The sequence below is a fragment of the Oncorhynchus tshawytscha genome, linkage group LG01 (assembly GCF_018296145.1).
Source record: "Oncorhynchus tshawytscha isolate Ot180627B linkage group LG01, Otsh_v2.0, whole genome shotgun sequence".
Lineage (NCBI taxonomy): Eukaryota > Metazoa > Chordata > Actinopteri > Salmoniformes > Salmonidae > Oncorhynchus > Oncorhynchus tshawytscha.
In genome coordinates, this window is record NC_056429.1 from 70476686 (window position 1) to 70489259 (window position 12574).

The 12574-nt window shown below is 46.3% G+C and overlaps 1 protein-coding gene across 5 annotated transcripts in view; it reads right to left on the reverse strand.

Annotated features, from left to right (window-relative positions):
• LOC112255941 (zinc finger, MIZ-type containing 1a) overlaps nucleotides 1-12574 on the reverse strand; it is a 195610-nt gene that overhangs the window by 46129 nt on the left and 136907 nt on the right. For all 5 annotated transcript variants that reach the window (XM_042324911.1, XM_042324884.1, XM_042324872.1 and 2 more), the window contains 2 exons: nucleotides 6133-6252; nucleotides 1875-1988 (listed from right to left, as the gene is read on the reverse strand). In XM_042324911.1, coding sequence (XP_042180845.1) covers nucleotides 1875-1988; nucleotides 6133-6201 — 183 coding nt within the window. In that variant the 5' untranslated portion in view covers nucleotides 6202-6252. The remainder of the gene's footprint in view (nucleotides 1-1874; nucleotides 1989-6132; nucleotides 6253-12574) is intronic.

Genomic DNA, 12574 nt, shown 5'->3' on the forward strand with positions numbered 1-12574 from the left:
GTGAATATTTATAATGCTATTTCTGACTTCTGTTGACTCCAACATGGCGGACAACTGTTTGGCTTGATTTGTTGTTGTCTGAGCACCATACTCCGATTATTGCATGGTTTGCTTTTTCCGTAAAGTTTTTTGAAATCTGACACAGCGGTTGCATTAAGGAGAAGTATATATTTAATTCTGTGAATAACAGTTGTATCTTTTATCAATGTTTATTATGAGTATTTCTGTAAATTAATGTGGCTCTCTGCAAAATAACCGGATGTTTTGGAAGCAAAACATTACTGAACGTAACGCGCCAATGTAAACTGAGATTTTTGGATATAAATATGCACTTTATCGAACAAAACATACATGTATTGTGTAACATGATGTCTTATGAGTGTCATCTGATGAAGATCATCAAAGGTTTGTGATAAATTTTATCTATATTTCTGCTTTTTGTGACTCCTCTCTTTGGCTGGAAAAATGGCTGTGTGTGTTTTTGTGACTAGGCTCTGACCTAACATAATCATATGTTGTGCATTTGCTGTAAAGCCTTTTTGAAATTGGACACGATGGGTAGATTAACAAGAAGTTTATCTTTCATTTGGTGTATTGCACTTGTTAATGTATGAAAGTTACATATTTCAAAAAAATATTTTAGAACATTCAGCGGAATGTTGTCGAGTCTAGCCGTAAGAGGTTTTAACTGACTTGCCTAGTTAAATAAAGGTATAATAAAACAATATTTGCACCTCTTCGAAGGTTTTCTGATCCACACCCCTACCTTTTTTAAGGTTCAGTATCTGTGACCAACAGATGCATATCTGTATTCCCAGTCATGTGAAATCCATAGGTTAGAACCTAATGAATTTATTTCAATTGACTGATTTCCGTATATGAACTGTATATAAGATCAATAAGATCTTTGAAATTGTTGGATGTTGCATATATATTTTTGTTCAGTACTTTCTCATGTTCTTCTTATTTCTTATTTTATTTATTGTGTTTTTGATCTACTTTATGTTATTTTTTAGTATTACATTGATATTGATTACTGCATTGTTAGGTTTAGAGCAAGAAAGGCATTTCACTGTAATAGTGCACGTGACATTAACATTTTAAACTTTTCATCTCCCGTCTGGACTACTGCAGTTCGCTGATGGCTTGTGCCATCAAACCCCTGCAACTCATCCAGAACCCTGCAGACTGCTTGGTGTTCAACATTCCCAAGTTCTCCCATGTCACCCCCCTCCTCCACACACTCCACTGGCTTCCAGTCAAAGTTTGTAACCACTACAATACCATGGAACTTGCCTACGGAGCAGCAAGAGGGACACCCCAACCCAAGCACTCCATTCTGCCACCTCTGCTCTCTTGGCCCTTCCACCCCTACTGGAGGGCAGCTCCCGCTCAGCCCAGTCCAAGCTCTTCTCTGTCCTGGCACCCCAATGGTGGAACCAGCGTCCCCCTGAAGCTAGGAGAGCAGAGTCCCAGCCTATCTTCCGAAAACATCTGAAACTCTGCCTCTTCAAAGATTATCTTAAATAATCCCACAGTGTGTGTGTGTGTGGGTGTGTGTGCACAGACAGTGAAGCGTGACTGGGGCTTTAACCTTGGTCACAGGCCCCCGAAGGCCTGAGCAGCTGCTTCACGTCGCTAACAGTAACCATAACTGAGGCTTGTGATCGGTTGACACGGGAACGGGGGGATGTGATTGGCCCATAACCATAACAGAGGGCTGTGATTTGTGGACACAATAGAGGGCTGTAATTGGTTCGTAGCCCTAATGGAGAGCTGTGATTGGCTGACACAACCAACAGAGGGGTGTGATTTGTTCGTAGCCATAATGGAGACTTGTGATTGGCTGAGACCGTCAGCGCGGGTCTTCTTACCGTTAGGCATCCCATGAGGCTTTGTTCAAAGGGTCTCTGAAAGGCTCGGGGATCTCCGCACCAGTCCAGCAGCTCTGTTGCTGCTGTGTGGAAGTTAGCCGGGTTCTGTAGGTGCTGTCGGACAAACGAGAGAAAAACTGTCTGTTAGAAATATATCACTTCATAATAAATGTAGCTGGAACCATCGTCATCATTACGTCGACATGGGGCTTTTTTAGGAGGAGAGATGGATGAAAAGACAAGGGTCAGGAGAGAGATGAAGAGAGGAAGGTACGACTAGAGGAGAGGATTAGGTGGGTGAGTGTGAGGGCATTACTAGCAGACTTTGATGCATTGTTGAGCAGGGTATAGGTTCTATACCCACAATGCATCAGGGCCTGAGTGGGTGTTGCTGGTAGGGGGTGAGGGTCCTTACAGGCTATTCTCTAAAAGAGACCTCCGTCAATCTTAAATTACTGGGGTACTGGGCTTAGGCTCGAGCAGCGGAGATTTCTGTGTGCTGACATTCACTTTCTCTCTTCTTTCACAGAGGTTAAAAACGGTTCATTCTATTCTCTCGCTCTGTCTGCACACTACCCAGCCTTGAAGAGCACAATGAGGGGTATTAAACTAGGCCTCTTCCTCTCTTTCCTTCTCCTTCTCTCTCACGCTCTTCTCTTCCTCCATTTCTTCCTCTCTCCCTCTACGTTTTTCTCTCTCTACTTCTCTCGTTCTCTCCCTCTCTCTCACACCACCCTTCTCTTTAGCTCCTTCTCTCTCACGCTCTTCTCTTCCTCCATTTCTTCCTCCCTCCCTCTCCTGTTTTTCTCCCTCTACTTCTCTCGTTCTCTCCCTATCTCTCTCACACCACCCTTCTCTTTAGCTCCTTCTCTCTCCACAGCTCAGGAGGTGAATGGCTCTGTGCTCTGGCTTGTTCTAGCTGAGGAGATTGAGCCCTATTTAAAAGCATGTATTATTTTCATCCTAGCTGAAAGGTGTTCTTCAGTGCATCCTAGCAGAGGAGGTACACACACACACACACACACACACACACACACACACACACACACACACACACACACACACACACACACACACACACACACACACACACACACACACACACACACACACACACACACACAGTTAGAGGTATTGTCTTTGCAGGGCAGCTGAGGTGAGTGTCTGAAAGAGAGGATTTAGCTCAGTCTGACAATAGAGCTCATATGAGAGTGAGAGAGAGAGAGAGAGAGACAGAGAGAGAGAGAGAGAGAGAGAGAGAGAGAGAGAGAGAGAATGTGTGTGTGTGTCTGGTTGTCTGTCTGTTCACCAACAGAGGTAGGCCTTGAGAACAGAGCGGTGTCATGACCTGAGAGGGAGGTTGGTCTTTTGTAATGTGGAGATGGGTGATTGTGGAAGCAGCTGTGGACTATCAGAGAGAAATGATTGAGATGGAGAGATGAGTGAGAGAGAAAGGGAGAGGGAAGGGAGATGGAGAGGGAGGTAGGGGATAGGGCTAGATGAGTGAGAGAGAAAGGGAGAGGGAAGGGAGATGGAGAGATGGAGAGGGAGGTAGGGGATAGGGCTAGATGAGTGGGATAATGACATTATTGCTGGTTGATGTGAGTCAAAGAGCCTACATCTCCAGGGTGAGACGGGTTCATACTGTAGTTGCCACAGAGAATAATGTGTCTAAATTTACACTGGGAAAAACAAAATGAAAGAGAAAAGCCCAGTCCGAAGAAAGCTACTCACTCTTTCCATTAGCGCCTTTCTGTGTTTTCCAATCTGGAGGGACATGATAGCAGAGGGAGAGGTGTCGGCATCCTCACAGGCATGATAACACAAACATTGGCACAGACACACGCACACACGCACACGAACACGCACACGTACCATACATACACATGGATTTAGTACTGTAGATATGTGGTAGTGGTGGAGTAGAGGCCTGAGGGCACACAGTGTGTTGTGAAATCTGTGATTGTATTGTAATGTTTTTAAAATTGTATGAACTGCCTTAATTTTGCTGGAACCCAGGAAGAGTAGCTGCTGCTTTGGCTAGTTAACTTGATAGTAATTTGGTGGATCAAGAGCTACCCACCAAACGGCCTAACAGTAACTAGAGAGACAAGGAGCAGTAGTGATGTTAACAAACATTGTGACACGGAGAGAGAAAGAGGGAGAGAGGGAGAGAAAGAGGGAGAGAGAAAGAGGGAGAGAGACAGAGAAAGAGGGAGAGAGACAGAGAAAGAGGGAGAGAGAGAGAGGCAGAGAAAGAGAGAGAGGGGGGGGGAGGGAGAGAGAGAGAGAAGAAAGAGCGAGAGAGAAAGAGAGAGAAAGGAGGAGAAAGAGAGAGAGGGAGAGACAGAGAGAGAGAAAGAAGGAGAAAGAGAGAGAGAGAGCGAGAGGGAGAGAGAGAAAGAAGGAGAAAGAGAGAGAGAGCGAGAGAGAGAGAGAGAAAGAAGGAGAAAGAGAGAGAGAGAGAGATGTCTGCAGCATTACAGGCAGACAGACATCAAAGCCTTCCGGTCCTCCACTGAATGTCCGTGTTTACCCCGTCTGGGGATCAGGCTGTTCACTACCTGCCTGAGTAGAAAACAGCTCAGCCTTCTGGCCCTTCGCCAGGACCCCAAACCAAAACAATAACCCACCAGCAGCATGTGGGCAGACATCTGTACTCACTCGCTCTTAGGTCTCAGAGCAAAGCTATCTATTACAGAACAAGACGTCAGTGAATCAGGGAGAGAATGAGAGGAAGACAGGAGTTGGAGAGAGATAGAGAGAATGGACAAGACTAAAACAGAGAGAGATCACCTAAAGAGTACGTGGAAGAGACAGGAGTTTGAGAGAGCAGTCTCTTGCACTTAACAGGGCATCCCTCTCTATCTATCTCTCTCTCGCTGTCCCTCCCGCTCCTCTCGCTCAGCCCCAGTGCAACCTGATCTGTGTAGCTGTAGCTAATGGGAGGCTAACAGATCACCACATAAGGCGGTATGGTGTGTGTGTGTGTGTGTGTGTATGTTTGTTCACCCACAGAGGTAGGCCTTCAGAACAGACAGCAATATCATGACCTCTGAGAGGGAGAAGAGCCTTTAACGTGGGTCTTTTGTAATGTGGAGATGGGTGATTGTGGAAGCAGCTGTGGACTATCAGAGAGAAATGATTGAGATGCAGAGATGAGAAAGAGGGAGGGGAGATGGAGATGAGATATGTTAAAGAGACAGAGATGAGGAGGGAAGGGAGATGGAGAGGGAGGTAGGGGATAGGGCTAGATGAGTGAGAGAGAAAGGGAGAGGGAAGGGAGATGGAGAGATGGAGAGGGAGGTAGGGGATAGGGCTAGATGAGTGGGATAATGACATTATTGCTGGTTGATGTGAGTCAAAGAGCCTACATCTCCAGTGTGAGAGGGATCATACTGTAGTAGAGAAGTCTGTCTGTGTTGTTTTGGGATGTAAAAGGAGAGCAGGAGGGAGAGAGAGAGAGAGAGAGAGAGAGATGTCTGCAGCATTACAGGCAGACAGACATCAAAGCCTTCCGGTCCTCCACTGAATGTCCGTGTTTACCCCGTCTGGGGATCAGGCTGTTCATTACCTGCCTGAGTAGAAAACAGCTCAGCCTTCTGGCCCTTCGCCAGGACCCCAAACCAAAACAATAACCCACCAGCAGCATGTGGGCAGACATCTGTACTCACTCGCTCTTAGGTCTCAGAGCAGAGCTATCTATTACAGAACAAGACGTCAGTGAATCAGGGAGAGAATGAGAGGAAGACAGGAGTTGGAGAGAGATAGAGAGAATGGATGAGACTAAAACAGAGAGAGATCACCTAAAGAGTACGTGGAAGAGACAGGAGTTTGAGAGAGCAGTCTCTTGCACTTAACAGGGAATCCCTCTCTCTCTCTCTCTCTCTTTCTCTCTTGTCTTCTGCTCTCCTCTCTCTCAGCCCCAGTGCAACCTGATCTGTGTAACTGTAGCTAATGGGAAGGCTAACAGATCGCCATATAAGGCGGTATGGTGTGTGTGTGGAGAGAGCAGCTGTAGACTGGAGGAGTCTCTCCTCGTCGCATTGGAGAGGATTGACAAGAGCAAGAGGCAGTACAGACATCAGGGATCTACTGTACTTTAAAAATACCCTTTGATCCAAGCAATCCTTCTTGTTGAAATATCTGCCAATGCCACTTAGCATGCAGACAACTTAGAGATGATACACACCGTGAGGGAATTTGACCCCTCCATGTTTTGAACCCACAACCTTGGTGTCAGTTGCTTATGTCTCACCTGTTTGATACACAGCAGCCTGTCGTTGGTCTGCTGGATGTGCCGGTCCATCGACGGCAATGCGTTCATCTTGATGACTGCTTCCTGCTTCCTCTAGCCTAACGTGACGCCATCAACACTCTGGAAGACAAAGAGTTCGATTTGGTTAGGGACTGAGAGATATACAGCTTGGTTAGGGACTGAGAGATATACAGCTTGGTTAGGGACTGAGAGATATACAGCCTGGTTAGGGACTGAGAGATATACAGCTTGGTTAGGGACTGAGAGATATACAGCTTGGTTAGGGACTGAGAGATATACAGCTTGGTTAGGGACTGAGAGATATACAGCTGGTTAGGGGACTGAGAGATATACAGCTTGGTTAGGGACTGAGAGATATACAGCTTGGTTAGGGACTGAGAGATATACAGCTTGGTTAGGGACTGAGAGATATACAGCTTGGTTAGGGACTGAGAGATATACAGCTTGGGACTGAGAGATATACAGCTTGAGGGACTGATATACAGCTTGGTTAGGGACTGAGAGATATACAGCTTGGTTAGGGACAGAGATATACAGCTTGGTTAGGGACTGAGAGATATACAGCTTGGTTAGGGACTGAGAGATATACAGCTTGGTTAGGGACTGAGAGATATACAGCTTGGTTAGGGACTGAGAGATATACAGCTTGGTTAGGGACTGAGAGATATACAGCTTGGTTAGGGACTGAGAGATATACAGCTTGGTTAGGGACTGAGAGATATACAGCTTGGTTAGGGACTGAGAGATATACAGCTTGGTTAGGGACTGAGAGATATACAGCAGCTGAGAGATATACAGCTTGGTTAGGGACTGAGAGATATACAGGGACTGAGAGATATACAGCTTGGTTAGGGACTGAGAGATATACAGCTTGGTTAGGGACTGAGAGATATACAGCTTGGTTAGGGATATACAGAGATAGGGACTGAGAGATATACAGCTTGGTACAGCTTGGTTAGGGACTGAGAGATATACAGCTTGGTTAGGGACTGAGAGATATACAGCTTGGTTAGGGACTGAGAGATATACAGCTTGGTTAGGGACTGAGAGATATACAGCTTGGTTAGGGACTGAGAGATATACAGCTTGGTTAGGGACTGAGAGATATACAGCTTGGTTAGGGACTGAGAGATATACAGCCTGGTTAGGACATAACATTGTCAGGACAGGAGTAATCTCGGAATCCAGAATCAAATAAAAATGTTTTGCTAGTTAGCTACTTGATTACTCAATATGATGTTACTCAGCAATCTAGTGATGTTGGAATATATCCCAGATCAAGCAAGAAAATAAAGAAGACCATCGATGACAACCATCATCTACATGAACTACTTGTCCAACAAAACTCCAGGTCTCAATTACACATCAGTGAGGGGGGAGAAGTCCCCCGCAAACCCCTGGGGGACATCACTGTAACCATTATCTCCCAGTAAAGAGACAGGCAGCAGCACACCTCCTGTTCAAGGTTATCAATCCTGTCTGCCCCTCTAGACTGATTTACTAGTACTGCTACTCCTCACAGCAGACAGCACAGCCTCTCTCTCTGTCTCGTTCACTCCTTCTGTCGCTTCCATCTCTCTCCCCACCTGTATATCCCACCTCTCTTTGTCTTGCTCTCTGTCCCTATCCCTCCCTCCCTCTCTCTATCGCCATCCATCGCTCTCCCTTTCTCCTCCTTATCTCTCTTTCCCTCTAACCGTCTCTTACTACCTCTCCCCCCTCCCTCCCTGTCTATCCCTCTCTCTGTAATTCACGAGGCCATGCGGCTCTAAGAGAGAGGAGAGGATAGATTAGTAGATGTATTGCCGGTAAGTCAGTCACTCCTCCATCCCCATCACTTCCTCCATAACGTTTATCTCTATCACGGCTACAAATTCCTCAATACAAAGAACATAGCGAAATAATCCCCCATGATGCACTGGGGGAGCCGGGGTTCTACAGCATTGCACAGAGCTGATAAAGGCTTAATTTTAAGAGCCCATGCTGAGAAGGAGAGAGGCACAGGGGGAGACAGAGTGGGAGAGGTGAGAAGGAGATGGGGGGGACAGGGAAAATGGAAGGGGAGGATCAGAAAGATGGACAGACTGAGATGGATGGGACGGAGGAAGAAAGGAAAAGGGTGGAAGAGAAGGTGAAGGTGGCAGGGGAGAGAAAGTGAGGGAGGAAACGAGGAAAAGAAAGAGGGGGAGAAAGGGAGAAGAGATGTTTCTCAGCTCAGGAGCGTTGGGGACTGAATCTTATTGCATTTAAGGCTCGGGAGGAGAAAACACTCACACACACCTTTGAGCTTACCGTTCATTAAGCTCAACGTAAAACTTCAAAGGGACATCGGAGGTAAAAGACTGTATGTGTTTCTAAACCTAGGAGATTAGGGATTATAGGAGCAGAATTATCTGGAATATAGTCCACTAAAAGCAGTATATAGTCTACTAAAAGCAGTATATAGTCTACTAAAAGCAGTATATAGTCTACTCAAAGAAGTATATAGTCTACTAAAAGAAGTATATAGTCTACTAAAAGAAGTATATAGTCTACTAAAAGAAGTATATAGTCTACTAAAAGAAGTATATAGTCTACTAAAAGAAGTATATAGTCTACTAAAAGAAGTATATAGTCTACTCAAAGAAGTATATAGCCCACTCAAAGAAGTATATAGTCTACCAAAAGAAGAATATAGTCTACTAAAAGAAGAATATAGTCTACTAAAAGAAGTATATAGTCTACTAAAAGAAGTATATAGTCTACTAAAATAAGTATATAGTCTACTAAAAGAAGAATATAGTCTACTAAAAGAAGAATATAGTCTACTAAAAGAAGTATATAGTCTACTAAAAGAAGAATATAGTCTACTAAAAGAAGAATATAGTCTACTAAAAGAAGTATATAGTCTACTAAAAGAAGTATATAGTCTACTAAAAGAAGAATATAGTCTACTAAAAGAAGTATATAGTCTACTAAAAGAAGAATATAGTCTATTAAAAGAAGAATATAGTCTACTAAAATGAATGCAGTCTACTAAAATGAATGCATTCTCATTGAGAACTCACTTGCTTAGGACATGGGAAAACGTTGGACAAAACACAGAAAGCTACAGAGCCATGATCCATATGACCCCAAAAAACACGACATCATCTACTGTAACAGTGACCTTGTCACGTAAAAGTGCAAAACATACATTGACATTGTTGTAATCACAATAATATAGTATCTAGTCTCATCAGCAAATCAGTTTATTCCACGATATCTGGTGGAAAGACAATGGAGCAGATCAGCGCTTCAAATCTGGCAAAGGAGTGTCCTCAGAACAGAGCAGTGTCCGCAGTTACACGAAGTGACCAGGAGGTGTCTCCCCACTCTCTCCCACTGCAATCCTTCCCAGCCTTCTCACATAACATCACTCTGTCTGTAGCCTTTACAAGCGCTACAAATCCCCCCACCGCACCACAGCCTCTCAGAGCCGCAGCCGCTTAGACCTGCAGCCAAACAGACCTGCAGATCTGGAGACCATTAGTAGGGCACACTCCAACCCTCCTCCCCCAATGCAGCCCATCAGACTTGCAGACCTGAAAACAAGCAAACCTGCAGCCACTCAGAACTGCAGCAAGGCAGACCTGCAGTAGATCAGTGCACTACAAGCAGGGGCATACTGACTCCCCAGCCCTCTAACCGCTGCTCCACTGTCTGACCTTGTGGCTATTGATGAACTGTTTCCCCTAACGACCCCATGCTTTAATGCTGTCCCTCACACCTCCATCACAAACCACAAAACCAGGGAGAAAGATAAGGATGGAGAAAAAGAGATAAAGAGAAATGGAGAGAGAAAGGAAGAGGGCTTCAGCCCCCCCTCAACCTCGCTTTCTCCATTTTCGACTCAACCCCCCTCTCTCCACAACCTCTCTCTGCCTCTCTTTCTCTCCATCTCCCCCCTGTAGGCGATGCCTTTGTTTGTGATCTCTATTGCAGGACCCTCCATGTCTGAGGGAAACGAAGCGAGGTGAAAACAAGGTTCTACATGGGAGGGAAGGAAGGAAGTAAGGAGGGAGGGGGCTGTTTCTGTGATGTAGGTAGGATGTGTTCATTCTGTCTGTCTGACTGTCCAGGCTAACACACCATCACTCTCTCTAACCCTCCTCACCTATCTTCTTCTCTCTTTTCCTCTCGCTCCTCTCTGTCACGTACACTCACTGGACAGTTTACTAGGTACAAACATCTCTTACTGGGTCGGACTCCCCTTTGCATCCAGAACAGCCTGAATTATTCGGGGCATTCTTCAAGGTGTCGGAAACGTTCCACAGGGATGTTGGTCCATGCTGACCCGATGGCGTCAAGCAGTTGTTGCAGATTGGACGGTCGGTACATTGATGCTGTGAAACAACCGCCCGTTCCATCTCATCCCATAGATGCTCTATAGGGTTGAGGTCTGGGGACTGTGCAGGTACCTCAAATAAACTGAACACACTGTCATGGTCCAGGTGATCTTTGTCCACTCCTTAATTGTCCAGTGTTGGTGATTGCTTGCCCATTGGAGCCGCTTCTTCTTGTTCTTAGCTGATAGGAGTGAAACTCGTTGCGACTCAATCGTGGACAAGGATCAACCAGGTGTGTCCCGAGATGCCGTTCTACAGTTATTCGTCTGTTAGCTTGCACGATTCTTGCCTTTCTCCTTCGACCTCTCATCAACAGGACTGCCGCTGACTGGATGTTTTTTGTTTGTCGCACCGTTCTCTGTAAACCCTAGACACTGTTGTGCGTGAAAAGCCCAGCCATTTCTCAAAGCCGCTTAGGTCACTCGTTTTGCCCATTCTGACGGTTAATCAAACAGTAACCGAACGCCTTAATCATATAACACTCTCTGTAGGAGCAATCCATTATCGTGAAAGGGCTAGTGTACCTAATAAACTGGCCAGTGAGTGTACACCAGATAGGTGCAGTGAAATGTGTTGTTTTACAGGGTCTGGAGCAAATTTGTGTTAAGTGCCTTGATCAAGGGCTTAGACCTTGATCTTCGCCTTGTCGGCTTGGGTATCTGAACCAGCAACCTTTCAGTTACTGGCCCAACGCTCTAACCATTAACCATTAGGCTACCTAGCACCCGCTCCTCTTCCCTCCCAGACTAAGGACTGAAAGAACATGGGTTAAATAACTCAGCACAAACACAGCTAGCTACACTCCATGTCCTCACTATCAAAATAACACTGAGAAATAATCGTCCACCATCTGATTTTTTTCAGGGTACATTGATTTAGTCCCAAAATGTGTTTCACACTGTGTGTGTGTGTTCACTGAGGAGCTGCCTCCTCAATAACCTCATCAGCTATGTCTAGTTCAACTGCCCAGGCTTACACAAACACACACACACACCAACATGTTCACACACACAATATGTTGTGCATATTACAAGCCTTGAAAGCAACAGGAAGCTTAACATAATAACTTAACAAACCATAAAACCCCACCAATGCTGTAGTGAAGCTACTAGAAACACACCCATACACACCCCATAACACAAAGCCCCCCCCACCCACCCCAAAACACAAAGCCCCCCCACCCCCACACACCCCAAAACACAAAGCCCCACACACCCCCCAAAACACAAAGCCCCTCCCCACCCACACACACCCCAAAACACAAAGCCCCCCACCCACACACACCCCAAAACACAAAGCCCCCCCCCCACACACCCCAAAACACAAAGCCCCCCACCCACACACACCCCAAAACACAAAGCCCCCCACCCACACACCCCAAAACACAAAGCCCCCCACCCACACACCCCAAAACACAAAGCCCCCCACCCACCCCAAAACACAAAGCCCCCCCCACCCACACACACCCCATAACACAAAGCCCCCCCCACCCACACACACCCCAAAACACGAAGCCCCCCACCCCCACCCACCCCAAAACACAAAGCCCCCCCAAAAAAACACAAAGCCCCCCACCCCACCCCAAAACACAAATCCCCCCACCCACCCCAAAACACAAAGCCCCCCACCCAGAAACACAACCCCCCACGCACACACACCCCAAAACACAAAGCCCCCCCCACCCACCCACACACCCCAAAACACAAAGCCCCCCACCACACATACCCCCACACACACACCCTAAAAACACAAAGACCCCCCCACCCACACATACCCCCATACACACCCCAAAACACAAAGACCCCCCCCACACACCCCAAAACACAAAGACCCCTACCACCCACACATACCCCAAAACACAAAGACCCCCCCACCCACACATACCCCCATACACACCCCAAAACACAAAGACCCCCCACCCACACATACCCCCACACACACCCCAAAACACAAAGACCCCTACCACCCACACATACCCCAAAACACAAAGACCCCCCCACCCACACATACCCCCATACACACCCCAAAACACAAAGACCCCCCCACACATATCC